Genomic DNA, 17726 nt, shown 5'->3' with positions numbered 1-17726 from the left:
AACACAGGCTACTAGAAAAGTCCTCTCCCTGCCCACACTGCCCTGAGGAGGGTGAAAGGCAGCAGGCTGTTCTTCTCAAGTTGGCCTGTTTCTCCCACCACTTTCTGGACCCCCTGCCTGCCTGGCTGGTCCCTTTCCATCCGGCCGCTTCCCTGGGACACTCTGCTTCTGCAATTCTGGCTCCTCCAGGAGATCTCTGTAACTGCAGGTCAAACACTGTCCCAGTCTGAGTCCCAGTTTTTTCCTATACCCAATGGGGAAACCGGAAGTCTCCTCGGCTGACCCACCCCCATCCTCGGTGCTCAGGCAGGCACCCAGGACAGGATAGGGAGATTTAACATTCTGTGCATTTGGTGGGAAAAAAATCCAGCAGCTCTCTTCACCAATGCCCCCAACTAGGGTTATACCAACCTCCAGCCAGCCTCTTAGGGGGCGATTTGCCCCTCACCTTACCAACCTTCCTGGGCTGAGGGGCGGAGGTTACCCAGCTCACGTGGAGCTGTTGTGGTGTAAGGGGTGGGAAATGAAGGCCCTTGGGGGAGCGTGGGAAGAAGGGGGCGCATCCAGTGTCCTAGGACCTCAGATGTTTTGTCCCGGGCAGACTCGTGATGTCCAAATGGGGGAGGGCAGAAAGGGACGGGAATTTGAACTTTCCACATCGGTCTAGCGCCCTGGATGATCAGGTTGCAACATGACCTGGGCCCGAGGCCAGAACTTGTGGGCCAAGGTTACTTTGCCTCCAGCCAATGGGGTCGGGCGGCTCGGTGGCCACCGGGTAGGCAAAACTCCTTGGCAATCCGCACCCCAGCTCCAGCTCCCTGTGGGGCGGCAGGTACCGGTCTGTAGCCAGCGCTTCTCTCAAGGGGAGGAGGCGCCGCGGAGGAAGAGGAATATTTGCACAGAGAAGAGATCAAGGCCGCCGATCCCCCTTTCTCCTCTACTGTTTTCGGTTGATAATTTATCCTGGCCCCTCCGTTGCAGAGAACTTTGCTCCAGGGCACTGAGCCAGTACCCCAGTTCGCGCCCTCCTCTGGGACACGGGTGTGGAGAGGGAACCGGGTGCGGCCTGCGCGTTCTGTGCCGCGCTAAATAGGGATCCCAGACTGTTTAGGCGCTCTGCTGCCCGCGGCCACCCGGGTCTGCAAGCCCTGGCCTCCCCCGCACCAGCCCCTGCGGCCTACAGCACCCCCTGCCGGGCCTCCCCGGGAACTTTTAAGGCTAGCCTCTCCGCACGCCCCAGCACCCTCCTCCCTCCACCCTTGACCTAGCAGATCGCGAAATGGGGTTCCGGCAATTGGGGGAAGGCGGATGAGAGACTGGTTCAGTTTCAGTGGGCGATGGCTAAGGACTGGAACGACTACGGGCACTGGGAATACCAGTGCAGGAACAGAGGGGTCAATGGGCTGCTGGGGAAGGGCGTCCAGGGCCACATCTGATCGGGTGGGATGGCCCAGGTGAAGCGGGCCTACGGTCCTGGGAGCGCGAGGGACGCCTGGCATTTCTCTGCGGGGCGAGGAGCTGCGACCTGGGAGAGAGGCCTGGTGGGGGCCTACGGAGGACAAGCGGTTCGCGCTTGGGGAGGAGGTGACGTGGTGCGGAGTGTACGGGTCGGTCCGAAGCCAGTGGGCAGGGTCGCGGCTGAGGACACTCAGGGTTGGGGGAGTGGGAAGCCCAGGTTGGGTCCGGAGTCTCCCGGCGCAGCCGGGGACCAGGCTCGCGTGGGGTGCCCAGGGCCCCAGCACGCGGTCCCGCCACCGAGAGTCGAGGCCGTCGGGCTCCGGAGCCGCCCTCACCTGTAGGCCAGGCTCAAGCACTCGAAGAGGCGGGTGAGTGTGGGGTCGATGCTGCGCGGCCCGAAGTCGGAAAGCCCGACCGGCCCCTCTTGGTCGCGCCGCCGGGTCAGCGAGTCGCTATGCGGCGATGACACCATGAAGTGCCCGCTGTGGATGACCTGCGAGCGGAGCAGACCGCCCGCGCTGCGACGGGGACTCGGGTCCTCCGAGTCTGTGTCCGAGTCCGAGTCCGCGCTGGGGTCGACCCGCGGGACCTGCAAGCCCGCGGTCAGACCTGCCAGCGCCATGGCCGCTGCCTCTTGGCCAGCGCTGGGCAGAGCCACTCGAGCGCTCAAAGTGGCCGGCCCGGCCTTATTAACATAGCCCCGCCCTTTCTCACGATAGGCCGTTCGAGGGGGCGGAGCCTCTGAGCCCCGGGGGGGAGGGGGGAGGGGGAGGGGAAGGGAGCGGACCGGGCGGGGCTTATATTGGCGCCATCGACGTCCCAGGTGTGAGTCCCGGGATCCCCTCGTTGAGGGGGTCTGTCCCGACCTCCCCTCTGTCCCTCCCTTCTGATTTGACCACTTGGAGTCCTCATGGAACCGCCCCTACTTCTCCCAAAAGGGTTCTCAGAAAAGTCCATCATCACACCTCAGTGCCTGGTTTCGTGCTTCCGGGTGGCTTCTCCCCCCACCTAACTACTGTCCATCTACCCGACCTCCCTGATCTCTTGGCTCCTGACCTCTCACGGCCCTCCAACAGCTGAAAGATTCACATCTATGATTGGCATACTTCGGGGTTCCCTGGTTGTGAGTCCTGAGAGGCTCAGCAGGACCATTACCAGTGGTGGGTAAGGGGAGCCTTGGCCACCGTCCCCTGGACATCCCCCAGGAAGCACTCAGCGCAGAAGCATCCCCTCCTCTCACTGACGCTGAGGTCCAGCTTTTGTTCCTGCTTCGGAGGATAGAAACCCGGTGGGAGCATTCACATGTGTCATCTTACTGGAGCATGGGGGTGGGGGTAGGAAGTAGGACCTCCTTTTTCTCCCTTCCCTGTGCTCCCAACTCAGGGGCCTTAGCTCAAGCAGAGACCCAAAATAATCCTTGCTCTGCCACTAATTCCATGAATGACCTTGGGCCAATCTGTCTCCCTGGTCACTCCACCTGTATAATGAGGACACTGAATTCAGCCATTTCTTAGGATCTGGCAACTTGACCCTTGCTTCAAAGTTCAAAGTCTTTGCTATCAGTGTCCCCGGCTCCCCCTCAGCATTCCTCCCTGGCTTCCTGTCCCCAGCAGTAAATCTCAGGGTTGTCCTCCTTCAGTTTCAGAGACTTTCCCCTGAGCTGGGTTTGAGTGGAGTGGAAGGATTATGGGTGAGTTCCCTCCCTCGCCCTTCCCTTCCCTTCCCCGATCATTAACTGCCAATCAAGAGCCCTCTGCACTTCTTTTTACCCTTTGCAGGGCCTGATGACACCTTGGGAGGTCTCATACTGAAAAGACACGTTCTGCCTATGAAATTCAAAACAGAACAATACCATAGTACACAATAAATGTGAGAATGTCCACAAATTCTGACAAGTCACAGTTGGTTTAGGGTGGCCCTGCCCAGATGGCAGCACAGCTAGCCTGACTCCCCTCTCACTGCCTTTCCCATCTGACCCCTTCTACCCATGGCCTCTCAGAAAACAATTCTGGTTTACCGTCCATGGAGGTGCAAGACAAGCCCTGACTGGGGTGTGAAGAGCCGGCTGTTCCCAGTGGACCTGCTTGACACCATGTGTCCCTGCCTCCCAGCCTTGGCTCTCAGTATTCCTCCCCCACACTGCCTTCCCATCAGGATACATCCTTGAAGTACCACCTCCCACCTCTTCTGTGGGTTCTCCAGGTAAAAATCGAAGTCTCCCCCAACCCTTGTACCACTCCATCCAAGTCTAATTTCCTTCTGTTCTGCATTCACAGCGAGGGGTGCACGGGTTTCTCTTTCCCACTAGATGGCAAATTCTTTGGAAGCAAGAATCACATCCTGCTTCTCTCTATGGCCCATTTTCCCAAGTGCACACGGGTATTTGTTGAACGAATGAGTGTAAACTGCAGCCATCTGCTAGGTGTGCTCTGTCCATCCATCCATCCATCCATCCATTCATCCTTCTCTCTTTTTTGTGAAGGGGTTAACTGGGGATTGAACCTTGGGGTGTTTAACCACTGAGCCACATCCCTAGCCTCCCCCTTTTTTTGGAGACAGGGTCTTGATAAATTGCTGAGCTTGGCTTTGAACTCATGATCCTCCTGCCTCAGCCTCCTGAGCCACTGGGATTTCAGGTGTGCACCACCGCATCCAGCCTATCCTTCTCTCTTTTTTTCTCAGGAGGGAGGATTGAACCCAGGGATGTTTTATCACTGAGCTACATCCCCAGCGCTTTTTACTACTTTTTATTTTGAGACAGGATCTTGCTAAATTGCCCAGTCTGACCTCAAACCAGCAATCTTCCTGCCTCCTGCTGGGATTACAGGCATGTGACACTGCGCCTGGACCATCCTGTATCTATCCCATCCTTTCATCTATCCATCTATCTACTCGCCCATGTATCTTATCTATCTGTACACACACACACACACACACACACACATGTATTAAGTGCATCTTATGTGTGTCCAATACACATACTTTTGGGAATCATGTCAAACACAGTTTGGGGGGATGTCTAAATACGTTAATTTACCAACAACTTGGCTTTGCTTTAGAGACAAGCAGTGATGTTAGTATTTAATTTTTGCTTTTGCAAAAGTAAAAAACTTTAGAAAAGCAATAAGTTGGCACTTTAAATATCCATAGAAATAGAAAACAAGTTAGCAATTGCTGAGGGTTGGGGCCAGGGAGGGGGGCCTGATGGCTAATGGGCTAGGGGTTTCTTTCCAGACTGAACCACTGAAAAGGGGTGAATTTTATATTTTGTAAATTATATCTCAGCTGGATGTGGTGGTCCACAATTGTAATCCCAGCAATTTAGGAGGCTGAGGCAGGAGGATCACAACTTTGAGGCCAGCCTTGACAACAAGACCCTGTCTCAAAATTAATTTTTTTTTGTACCAAGGATTGAACCCAGAGGCACTTAACCACTGAGCCACATCCTCAGCCTTAAAAAATATTTTATCAAGGGACAGGGTCTCACTGAATTGCTTAGGGCCTCACTAAATTGCTGAGGCTGGCTTTGAACTCTCAATCCTCCTGCCTCAACCTCCTGAGGATTATAGGCTTGTGCCACAACATGTGGTTATTCCAGCCCTATCTAAAGAAAAAAAAAATTATCTGGGTGTGGTGGTGCACGCCTGTAGTCCCAGAGTCTGGGGAGGCTGAGGCAGGAGGATCGCAAGTTCAAAGACAGCTTCAGCAACTTAGCGAGGCCCTAAGCAACTTGGCAAGACCCTGTCTCTAAATAATATATATATATATATATATATATATATATATATATATATATATGGGCTGGGGATGTGGCTCAGTGGTTAAGGTCCCCTGGGTTTAATCCCTAGTACCAAAATAAATAAACAAACAAATAAAATAAATAAAAAGAATTGGAATGTATAGCTCAGTGGTAAAGAGTCCCTGGGCTCAATCCCCAGTGCAAAAAAAAAAAAAAAAAAAAGCAGGGGGGGAGAGAATAAGAAGTTATATTTCAAAAAAAAAATTTAAGCACTTTTACACATGATTCTGAACTGTGTGCATATGTGGGTATTTTCACACCCATTTTATGGCAGGGAAACTGAGGCTGGAAGAGGTAAAGTGTTCCAGAGGTTTGTAGTAAAACTGGTGATAAATAACTAACATTTATGGAGCACTTACTAAGAGATATTGAGAATCATCACAAAAGCCACATGACTTTTCTTCTCTCTCTTTCTTTTTTTTGAGGGTGGGGGATACTGAGGATTGAATAATGGGGTGCTTTACCATCGAGCTATGTCCCCTCTCTTTTTATTGTTTATTTTCAGACAGGGTCTTGCTAAGTTGCCCAGGGTGGCCTTGAACTTGTGATCCTCCTGCCTCAGCCTCTCAGTAGCTGGGATCACAGTGCCACCTCTCCTGGCACACCTCATGACTTTTAACCCATTTTGTAAATCAGGAAGCAGGCTTTGCTAAAGGTGGCATGTTTTGTTTGCTTCTGGGTGCAGGGATAGAACCCAGGGGCTCAGACAAGCAAGTGCTCTACCACTGAGCTACACCCCCAGCCCTGGAGGTCACATGTTAAGGAGATGGCTAGGACCCAAAGGCAGGCAATCTGATGCCAGCTCCTTATTCAAGAACTCATTTTCTCAAATTAAAGACTTGCCTGCAGTCCCAGCTATTCGGGAGGCTGAGGCAGGAGGATTGCCTGAGGCCACGAATTCTAGACCAGCCTGGGGAACATAGTGAGACCCTGTCTCAAAAAAAAAAAAAAAGGAAGAGGAGGATGTGAGCAGAACTTCATCTACTACTATTGCCTGTATAACTTGGCACAACCACTTTGGAAAATATTTGGCAATAACCCCTAGGGACGAACATCTATCTACCTTATGACCCAGCAGTTCCACAGAAATATGTGCACACGTCCACTAAAAGACACCAATAACACGCACAGGACTATTTAAGGTAGCACTTCCTTAGTTTTTGTACTAGAGATTGAACCCAGGGCTGCTCCACTACTGAGCTACATTCCCAGCTCTTTTTATTTTATATTGAGATAAGGTCTTGCTAAATTACCCAGGCTGGCCTCCAACTTGCTATCCTCCTGTCTTAGCCTCCAGCCCTGTTCCTATCAGCCCAAAGCTGCAAACAACCCAGATGTCTGTCCATAGACGCGCAGATCAATGCCCCGCTGCACAGCCACTCTGTGCTCTAGAAGGAAATGCCGCCACCCGGGGGCGTCTCACTCACAATGTGTTGAGCAAGAGAAGCGTGAGATGAAAGCCACGTGCTGTTGATTTCCTTTATATGAAGCTCCAAAGCCCGCATTCATACAGAGCTCTGCAGTGTTGGGTTGCGTTGAGCTTTGGGGTGACCAAGCCTTTTGGGGGGGCTGCTAACATTTTGTTTATCTGAGTTTGTGATAAACATGGGTGGTTCTCTGGGTACATTCATTGATCTGGATATGTTTTTTACATGTATTTAGACTTAAAGGTGGTTTTAGAAAAGAAATCATGTTTTCGTGCGTGCACGTGGGCATGCAACCCCCCCCCCACACACACACACAATATCAACCCATCTATTTCCTGAATCACCTTCACAAGCTGCTGGTGGCATGACGGGTATTCAATGGATTGTTTCCCTTAGCTACGGCCACCTCTGCTCCTGTCCTGGTGTGGGTCCAGGGCCCAGCCTGTCCCCCTCCTTCCCGGCCCTTGCTCCTGTGTGCCTGTCTGGCAGTCTGAGATTCGGTGGTCTCCTCACCAGTGGGAGCACCTCAACATCAGGAACATGACCTCTGCCTCTTCACCCTGGCACCCCAGCTCCTTCTGCCAGGCTGGGTCTGCAGAAGGTTCCACTAAAGAATGTTTTGGCTGCACAGAATGGGGGCAAATCTTTGCCATCTGCACCTCAGATACAGCATTAATCTCCAGGACATATAAAGAACTCAAAAAACTTAACACCAACAAAACCAAATAACTCAATCAATAAATAGGCAAAGGAACTAAACAGACACTTCACAGAAGAAATATGAAGGGTCAACAAATATTTTTAAAAACTCAAATTAAAACCACACTGAGATTCCATCTCACTCCAGTCAGAATGGCAACTATCAAGAATACAAGTAACAATAAATGTTGGCAAGGATGTGGGGGGAAACACTCACACATTGCTGATGGGACTGCAAATTGGTGCAACCAGTCTGGAAAGCAGTATGGAGATTCCTCAGAAAATTTGGAATGGAACCACCGTTTGACTCAGTTATCCCACTCCTTGATTTATACCCAAAGGACTTAAAAATCAACATACTATAGTAATGCAGCCACATCAATGTTTATAGCAGCTCAATCCACAATAGTTAAGCTATGGAACCAACCTAGATGCCCTTCAACAGATGCATGGATAAAGAAAATGTCGTATACATACGCCATGGAATATTACTCAGCCATAAAAAAGAATGACTTTATGACTTGCCAATAAATGGATAGAGCTGGAGACTATCATGCTAAGTGAAATAACAAAGGTTGATTGTTCTCTCTGGTGGAAACTAGCTCACAACAGGGAGAGGGAAGGACGGAAGTTGGTTGGATTAGACAAAGGGGAATGAAGGGAAGGGAGGAGGGTTGGGAATAAGAAAGACCGTAGAATGAATCAGACATCACTTTCCTATGTTCATCTATGAACACACGACCGGTGAAATCCCTCTTCATGTACAACCGCAAGAATGGGATGTTATACTCCATGTAAGTGTGATATGTCAAAATAATCTCTACTTTCATGTCCAAGTAAAAAGAACAGCAACAACAAAAAGAATGCTTTGGCTGGGGTGGGTTGGCATCTCCAGGCAGAGAGGAGGGAGATGGTGACTTGGCCGAGAGGAAGGGGAATGTTATTCATGAGTCAAGGAAGCACCTCGTGGAGGGCAAATAAGGAGAAAGAGGACTTTTAGCTGTGTCTCCAATGGGTGCCAAGTTGGGAAGCCACTTCCTTGCTGGATCTCAGTCTCTACATCTGTAAAGCAGATGAACGAATCCTGAAGGAAAGATTGTTAAATAGGACTAAAGTCAGGATGTTCAGCTGGGCATAGGGGTGCACACCTGTCATCTCAGCAACTCAGGGGACCCTGCCTCAAAATAAAAATTAAAAAGGGCTGAGGATGTAGCTCAGTTTTACAGCACCCTGAGGTTCCATCCCCAGTACCACAAGAAAAATAAAATTAAATAAGGGAGCCAGAGGGATTACTTTTCATAACAGAACCATCCAATTTGTTCTGTTAAAAAATATGAGTCTCAGTTGGGCAATGGTGGTGCACGCCCATCATCCCAGCAGCTCAGGAGGCTGAGGCAGGAGGATCATCAGTTCAAAGCCAGCCTCAGCAACAGTGAGGCACTAAGCAACTCAGTGAGACTCTGTCTCTAAATAAAATACAAAATAGGGTTGGGGATGTGGCTCAGTGGTCAAGTGTCTCTGAGTTCAGTCCCTGGATACTCTCCACCCAAATATGAGTCTCAGCACTCTGTTTATGTGTAGTGATGTACAAATGGCAATCACAGTGTTCATACTTTTTTTTGGGGGGGGTGTAAGAGGGATTGAATCCAGGGAGGCTTAACCACTGAGCCACATCCTCAGCCCTTTTATTATTATTTTATTTAGAGACAGGTTCTCCCTGAATTGCTCAGGGCCTTGCTAAATTGAAGAGGCTGGCTTTGAACTTTCGGTCCTCCTGGCTCAGCCTCCCCAGCCGCTGGGATTACAGATGTCTGACATCACGCCCAACTATTCACACATTTTTAAATTATGAAGATACCAAGTCAAAAAAAGGTCTTATGAAGACTACCTGTAGTCCTGACTGAGAACCACGCATCTTTGTGCCCTGAGATTGAAGAATGGACAGGAGGGAAAGAAGTACAGCAGGCTAGACATCAAGGGGGCATTCAGCTATCTGTCTGTCAATCTGTCCATCTGTCCAGTTGTGCGACCTTGGGGTCCTTTACCTTTCCATCCATCCATCCCCTAATGATCATTCTGTTCACCCATCTGCCTTTTCCTCCACCTCGATCCACTTATAACCAGTCCATCCATCCACCCACCCACCCACCCATCTCTTCTGCCCAGCCATTCATCCATCCCCTGCCATCTACACCCATCTATCCTTCCCCGGGTTCATGTACCTGACCTTTCATTTCGTCATCCACCCCCCACCCAAATCCCCACTCGCGCTGGTCGGGCACCCATGGTGATGTCAGCCCTCTGGTAAGCTGGGGTGGAAGTGGGGGAGCCCAGATGCTGGTGCTCTGACTCTTGTCTCCTTGCTGCTTAGCTTGCCCAGCTGTGACCAGAGAGGGGCAGAGACCGTGCCAGGGGGACTGAGGAAGTTCAGAGGGTGGAAGGACAATTAGCAGCCTGGGGAGGGGGCGGTCTGGGAAGTCTCTTTAGAAGAAAATGTGCGTGGGGGGTCTCCCAAGACCAGGTGGGGACCAGACTGCAGGGGGTAGGAGCACCTGAGAGGGCGAGGCTGGATCAGAGGCGACGCTGAGAGCCACAGGGTGCAGCGGTGGGCATCTTCGCCACGCCCACCCAGCCCTGAGGGCGTGGTCAGGCAGCCACTGCCCCGCCCCTGAGCCTCCCCAGAAAGTACAACTGAAAGAGGGAGGCTGGGGAGCAGGTCAGAGGCACGCCACTGGCCTGGCGCGCGCGAGGTGCTGGGTTCCATCCTTCCATCCAGCAAAAGGGGAAAAAAAATGAAAAGGGTCTCTCTCCCCTGGGGAGTTTGAGAAGCACCCATCACACCGTGCCATGCACCCCCACTCCTGTGCCATGCGGCCTCTTAGCCTTATCTCACTTCCCTGTGAGTGGGGTGAGGACGATGGTCCCCACCTACGGGACGGTTCCCACCATCTGGCGGGGCTGAGGGGAACCCAGGGCTGCTCCACATCAGACACCAGACAGCGCCCCATGAGCTCCCAAACCAGGCCAGGGATTCGAGGTAGGGAGGAAGGAAGCACAGAGACCCCTGGGCAGGCAGGACGGTGCAGAGCCTGGCCTGGTGCCAAGGACACTGAGGAGGCCGGGAAGACCTGAGGAGGGCAGCTGCCTGGGTTTCCCAGAAGGTTCTAGAAGAACCAGAGTAACTTCAGGCCCAGGTCCCCTCAGTCCCTCTCCTTCCTTTCCTCTCCCGGGATCCTTCTCCCCGCACCAGCAAGGCCACAACACCCCACCCAAAGCTCCCCAGGAAACAGCAGCTCCCCAGCCTGGCCCTGGCGGAACCACAGCACTGTCAGAAGCATTCTCTTCCCCGTCCCCTGGGCGGTGTAGACAGGCAGGGATTTTCCTTGCCCTTTGTCACCATAAAGGAAAAGCGCTTTTTATTTTGAGGGTCTCACTAAGTTGCTTAGGGTCTCATTGAATGGAGGGGTGCTTGGCCACTGAGCTACATCCCCAGCCCCATCCCTCCCCCCCTTTTTTGAGAGAGAGAGAGAGAGAGAGAGAGAAAATTTTAATATTTATTTTTCAGTTTTCGGCGAACACAACATCTTTGTTTGTATGTGGTGCTGAGGATCAAATCCGGGCCAGACGCGTGCCAGGCGAGTGGGCTATCGCTTGAGCCACACCCCCAGCCCTCCAGCCCTTTTTATTTTGGGGGTCTCACTAAGTTGCTTAGGGTCTCATTAAGATGCTGAGGCTGGCCTCTGACTTGTGATCCTCCTGCCTCAGTCTCCTGAGTCACTGGGACTGTAGGCAGGCACCACGCTGACTCCTACACTTTTTGACTAATAAGGCTAAATAGTAGAGAAGATAGGGCGTTGGGGTGGATGGTGTGCAAGGCCCCCTGGAGGGGGAAAACAGTGGTATGTGGCATGATGGGCAGTTATTTGCCAAGAACTTTCCCTTCTGCAGCACTTTGGTGGCTTCCTGGGCAGCCTTAAGACCCCATGCCAAGGCTGGGGTGAAATCAGTGGTAGAGCACTTGCCTAGGATGTGACAGACCTGGGTTCCATCAGGAACAAAAAAATTAAAAAATTACCCTATATGATTACATGACTGATGTACTCTATATTATGTACAGCCAGAAGAAAGAGAAGTTATACTCCATTTATGTTTGATGTGTCAAAATGCATTCAACTGTCATTTATAACTAATCAAAACAAATAAAAAATAAAAGAGCCAGGCACAGTGGTGCGTGTCTATCATCCCAGCAGCAACTCAGAAGGCTGAGGCAGGAAGATCGTAAGTTAGAGGCCGGCCTCAGCAACTTAGTGTGACTTTGTCTCAAAATAAAAAATAAAAAGGGCTGGGGATGTGGCTCAGTGGTAGAGCACCCTTGACTTCAATCCCAATACCAAAAAAAAAAGAAAAAAAGAAAGAGAATGAAAAGCGCCTGTAATCCCAGCAAATCTGGAGGCTGAGGCAGGAGGATCAGGAGTTCAAAGCCAGCCTGAGCAACTTGGCAAGACCCTGTCTCTAAATAAACTACAAAATAGGGCTGGGGATGTGGCTCAGTGGTCGAGTGCCCCTGACTTCAATGCCTGGTTCCTCCCCCCACCAAAAAAAAAGTGTGGACCCCCACCAAAAAAAAATATAGGTACCTGGTGACACCTGGGTGGGACGACGAGTCACACAGACATTCTCTTTGTAAATTTCTACAAATGACGATGTTGTCTAATTCTTAGGTATTGCTTTTGAATTTGGGGTCTGTGTGCCAGTCACATCCTCATTCTGAGGAGCCCAGGGTGGGCGGGAGGACGGGGACAGTGAGCTCCCAGCGTCATGGCCACACAGGAGAAGGGGTGAACCTGAAGTGGCTGTTTGACCAAGACAAGCCATTATGCCACGTCTGTCAGTCTGCAAAGATGTCAGTGGCCACTGTGTACCATGAATGATTTTAATCCACTTTTGTGTGTGTATGTGTGTGTGTGTGTGGTACCAGGGTTGAACCCAGGGGCACTCGATCATTGAGCCGCATCCCCAGCCCTTTTTACTTTTTACTTTGAGAGAGGGTCTCACTAAGTTGCTTAAGGTTTTGCAAAGTTGCTGAGGCTGGCCTCGAACCTACCATCCTCCTGCCTCAGCCTCTTGAGTCACACTTCTGACACCACACACGTCAGAAGGAAGTCAGCTGGGTGTCCTGCAATTCAACTCAATTCTTGAGTTAGCATCAGACCCCACAGGTAAAGGGCTCAGTCCACGTGGCTGCCCTAGCTCCAAATGCCAGTCCCAAGCCTAGAATGTCACTGGTACTTCTGACCCCCTCCTGGGTACTGGTAATCTGCTCTATTTCTTACAGAACTCAGTCGAGCACTTTACTTACATTTACCAGTTTATTGTAGAGGATGGAACTCGGGACCGGCCACACGGAAAAGATGTGTGGGCAGAGGGTGGAGCATTGTTCAGACCCTCTGTGTCCTCTCTGGGGGTCTCCAGCACGGGAGCTCCCTAACCCTGTGCTTAGGGGATCTTATGGAGGTGAAGGGGTGATAGATTGCACCATTGGCCACTGGTGATTGACAGCTTAGGTGTGATTTGTCCCCTAGACCCTGAATTCATGTAGGAACTTAGTCCCCAAAGTCATGTGTTAATGATGTGAAGAAGGTGGGAACTTGATCCAACCATGGTGTTTAGAAGCAGGGTCTTTGGAAGTGACTAGGGTTAGATGAGGCCATTAGGGTGCAGCCCCCATGGCTGATTCCTAGTGGCTTTGTAAGAGGGACAAAGACCAGACACACAGACACAGGCACGGGTGGTCCCTGTGTCTTGCCGTATGGTGCTGTGTACCACCTCGGGACCCTGCCAGCAGAAAGCCCATCACCAGACTGAGGCAATGTGAGTGTCATTCCTTTGAATCTCCAAAACTCAAAAAAAAAAAAAATGGTGTTGGGGGATTGAATCCAGGGCCTTGCACATGTAGGCAAGTGTCTACCACTGAGCTACATCCTATCCCCAGATCTTTTTATTTTGAGACAGGGTCTCACTAAGTTGCCCAGGTTGTGCTCAAACTTGAGCTCCTTCTGTCTCAGCCTCCATAGTAGCTGGGAATAGAGGGAGTGCCATCACAACCGGCAAAACCTCTTTTCTTTATAAAGTTAAGCTGCCTTGGGTATTTTGTTATAGTAACAAAAAGCTGACTTATACAGGGATTGAACTCAACCTCCAGTCCCTCTGCCTTCCCCAGAGGTAAGACTGGATTCATCCTGAAACTATCTAGGAACTTCAGGCCACTGACATTAGCACACACCCATCACCACTCTGGTGATTCCAAAGAACCAGAGACAAAGAGCCAGACTACATTTCCCATTGTCCCCCTACCAGGCATTCCCGTGGGCTGCCATGTGCTGTCTATCGGTTATCAGTGTAATCAATCCACCTAACCCCCTGTCACACAGCATGGAGTGTCCCCATTGTATACAGTTAGGCTCTGGGAACTGTTTGTATGTTTATTTACTTGTCTCTCTGGTACCTGTTAGATATGAGGACACTCATGGGTCGTATAGTTAATGAGTAAGTAGCACAGGTCTGATTTGGACCTGAATGCAGCTGATAGCAGAGCCCAAATGTGCCCTTCCATGGGGCTGCTGGGAGAAAGCAAAGGCTGACCTGTCCCTTTGGGATCCCCTTGCCAATATCACACATCAAGGAAGCCCACCTGAGACAGAGCTCAAGGGCAGATAAATACTATTTAGGGAGGGGGCAGCTGGCATGTGGACAGTGAAGGGCTGACAGATTCTTGGGAAAGTCAGCCTGGCCACCCAGCAGAAGGGGGCAAAGGCGACAGACTCAGGGTTCTCAGAGGGAGAAACTGGGGCTCGGACCATGCAGCACTTGACCTCAGAGACCAAGCAGGGTGTCCTGTCCCCCAGCTTTGGGATTGGAACCAAAGGAAGAGAGAGAGACAGAGACAGAGAGACAGGGATCCAGGAGACGCAGAGCAGGCCCCAGAGGCCATGGCCCGTTTTCTAGATGAGGAAACAGAGGCCCCTGGACAGGAGTGCCCAGCAGTGCAGCCTCGTTCTTTGGACCTGGATGGCACTTCTGTGCTCCCCGGGGTGCCAGGGTGTGGTCTGCCCACAGCTGCCAGGAGTAAAGGAGGTGTCTCGTGGGGGTGGAATGACCGTCGAGACTGTCCACATCCCGGACCTGGGGGGATGGCGTTCAGACGGCAACACACAAGACAATGTCCCTCCCTCAAGGCCCCCTGCCCAGGAGTGTGGGGTACAGGACCTGGACTGCGGTGGCCACCAGTGCCATGCCATGTGACCTTGGTTCCTCTGTAGGAGGGAGGAAAGGTACAGTGAGCTCTGAGTGTTAAAATTCTCATCTCTACGATGTTCTTTCTGGCTCTGTGATGTCACATGTACTAAATGCAGTCGTTACAAATGAAATCTGGGCCAGTGATTCCTGATCTCTGTGGGTTTCCTTCCTTCTTCCCTCTTCGTCTCCAGCCCCAGCAGCTCTTCTTGCCTCACCAACATCTCCAAGTACGTTAAAACAAAACAAACAAACAAACAAACAAACAAAAAGATGCTGGCCGGGTGCAGTGGTGCACACCTGTAATCCCACTGACTCCGGAGGCTGAGGCAGGAGGCTATCAAGTTCAAGGCCAGCCTCAGCAAATTAGCAAGTCCTCCACAACTTAGGGAGACCCTGTCTCAAATAAAAAATAAAAATAAAAAGAGCTGGGGATGTCGCTTGGTGGTAAAACACCCCTGGGTTCAGTCCCCAGTACCAAAATAAATACATAAATAAGTGAAGATAAAAATAAAGTGCTGTAGAACACAGAAGATGAGGAGGCCACCTTCCCCAGGGGACGCAGGGACAGAAGTTTTCTCAAGCTGGCCAGGCAGGTGATAGCTTTTCCTCCGCCCAGAACCCCCGGCCTCCCCTTGCTGGATAGCTGGTCCTATACTGGTCCTAGGCCTGGGATGATGGGAAAGGGGACCCTTGGGGGGCAGCTCTCTCACCCAGAGTCACATGACTGTTGGGACTAAGTGTGGGACCAGAGCTGGTATGACCTGCAGAGCCATGCAGAAGGAGGCCTGGGGATTTCCAGGGCAAGGCAGACATGACTGTCTCTACGTATCTCGGAGTCAGTCAAGGAGGTGTGTCCCCTATTTATCAGGGCCAGGACCTGTCCTGGGAATACTCTGTTACTTCTTGCCCTGATGGGGTTCCCTTCTTTTAGGGGGGCTTAGCCAACCTCCAAGAGGAAAGGCAAGCGGGGGCTACCTTGCCTGAGTCTCAAGTGCGTGGAGGATGGGAGGGAGATTGATGTGTGGGTGCAGACCATGCGGACGGACGCTCACGAGCTGGTCTCAGAGACCAAGGGGTAGCCAACACAGCCCACCATGCACATGCCCACAGCTACTCCACCCTGAAGTTACTGCTGAGCAGAGTGAGCCCCAGAAAGAGGACAGGCTGGCCAAGGTCACCTGGGGAGTAAGTCAGAGGCAGCCTTGGGAGAAGACAGAGGTTTGGAATCAGGCGGCCTGGGTTTGAATCCCAGCTCTGCCACTTCTAGGCTGTGTGACCTTGAGCCAGTGCTCTGACCTCTCTAGACCTCTGCTTCCTCATCCATAAAGGGAAGATAATATCTTCCCTCTCAAATTATCAGGAAGAAGGAAACACTGCCAGACCAGCTTCAGATCTGCCCTCCCCCAGTTGGAAGAGATGTCCTGAGCCCTAGGCAGCCCCCAGGATGCTTTGTGCAGGAGCCCAAACCCCTTCTTTGGCCCTGACCAGGGTCACTCCCTGAGCCATGTTGGGAAGGACCCTCCCAGCCTCCGGCATCCCCAAGCCTGCCTTGAACCAACACAGAACCAGCACCAAACCCTGGGCAGCCCCAGGGGAACCCGGGGAGGGGGCTGTCCCAAGGGAGTGGAGTGGCTGGGCAGGGGTGGTCCATGGGAGCTTCGAGGGCACGGCCCCTCCTGTTCTGCTCTGCAGTTTGCTACATAGTGACACCTGCCCTCCACCTCACTCTCCTGCACACACCACAGGAGAGTGGTCTGAGGATTTTAGTCACAGGATTCCAAGACTACGGACGAGTACCTGACCCTGGTTCTCAGCTACCCTCCACACAGTTCCCAAAATAGGCCCTGACCTGGGCTGTAAGCTGAGTCTTGGCCTGGGGTAGACTGTATTCTCAGGGAGGTTTAGGGGAACACCAGAGGGTCATTTTCTCAAGAGGAGGACATTCTGGTGGCCACAGCTCAGATCTCTGTAGCAGGAAACTCCCTCCGCTTCTGGAAGCTTCCCTGACCTGAGGTTGAGGATCTGGGCCTCCTTGGGGTGGGTTTGAGGTTCCTGGATCCCCACTTGAGCTTCCCTGTGGACCTAGGAGCCTGGGCTGGAGATGGGAGAGGCCAGCTGCTGAGAATAGGCAAAGTCCTTGGGCAAGATGGCAGCCTGGTGAGATCCCCAGGCTTAGCTGTGTGATATCCACACCAGAAGGACTCCCTGCTGGAGTGGGCTGCCCTGTCTTCCACAGCACCCTGGTGTCCCCATCTGCACATGAGTGGCCCAGGGGCAAGCCTTGCACGTCACAGAGAAAGAGGCAGGCCCAGAGAAGGCCAGCAGAGTGCTTCCCCATGTGACCTTGGGGTCACATAGCCTGGCACAGACAAGAACCCAGCGCTTCCATACCAGCCCAGCCTGACCACACCTGCCCCTTCCCCACCAGGTGGCCTCAGGAGGCACAAGGGTTGTTGGGAGCCGGAAGGAAGCCCTGGCCTTTCCAGGCCTGACCATTCAACCCTCCTACCTGTCTGTAGACCTTGGTGGCCAGGAACCCACATGCCCCATCCTGACATCTGGCCCTTCCTTTTGCCTCCCTGGGCCCACAGTCAGCTCCAAGAACAGCACCCCCAGGTCACTATCCAACCCTAGTACAGCCCCTGGGACCCAGGAGGCATCCAGGAACCGAGCCCCTGACCCTCTCTCTCTGCTCCTGGAAGGACCAACGTGAACTCCGGATTCTTGATCCAGCGTCCTCCCGGGAGTAGGAGCTGGCCTCCTCCGTGGGCGCCGAGCGGAGGGAGGGGGACACACGACGGTGCCCCCGCCCGCCGAGCCACCGAAGTGCCCTGCACGGTGGCAGGTGCGGGACAGGATCTGACTCTGCTGGGGAGACGCTGGCACTCACCTGATCGCCGCCGCGCGCTCCCTGGACTCCGCGATCTGCAGGTGGCACCGGCCCGGACCCCTCTTCCCCGGGTCTCGGCGGGTGCGAGGGATGCTGCGGCGGCCGCTCCAGCGCCTTCCCCGCGCGGGCGGCAGAGGGCTCCGTGCGCTGCGCCGCC

At 52.5% G+C, this 17726-nt stretch overlaps 1 protein-coding gene across 5 annotated transcripts in view; it reads right to left on the bottom strand.

Moving 5' to 3' along the window:
• Nucleotides 1–17726, bottom strand: part of Mlxipl (MLX interacting protein like) — a 33546-nt gene extending 15820 nt beyond the window's left edge. For 3 of the 5 annotated variants that reach the window (XM_076840626.2, XM_076840628.2, XM_076840627.2), the window contains exon 1: nucleotides 1794–2131. In XM_076840626.2, coding sequence (XP_076696741.1) covers nucleotides 1794–2080 — 287 coding nt within the window. In that variant the 5' untranslated portion in view covers nucleotides 2081–2131. Of the gene's footprint in view, nucleotides 1–1793; nucleotides 2132–17569 lie in introns of those variants that run through there. The other 2 variants (XM_076840630.2, XM_076840629.2) reach the window with 1 other exon arrangement.

Source organism: Callospermophilus lateralis, chromosome 19 (genome assembly GCF_048772815.1).
Source record: "Callospermophilus lateralis isolate mCalLat2 chromosome 19, mCalLat2.hap1, whole genome shotgun sequence".
In the NCBI taxonomy this organism is placed as follows: Eukaryota; Metazoa; Chordata; class Mammalia; order Rodentia; family Sciuridae; genus Callospermophilus; species Callospermophilus lateralis.
This window is presented reverse-complemented; position numbering and strand designations above follow the sequence as displayed.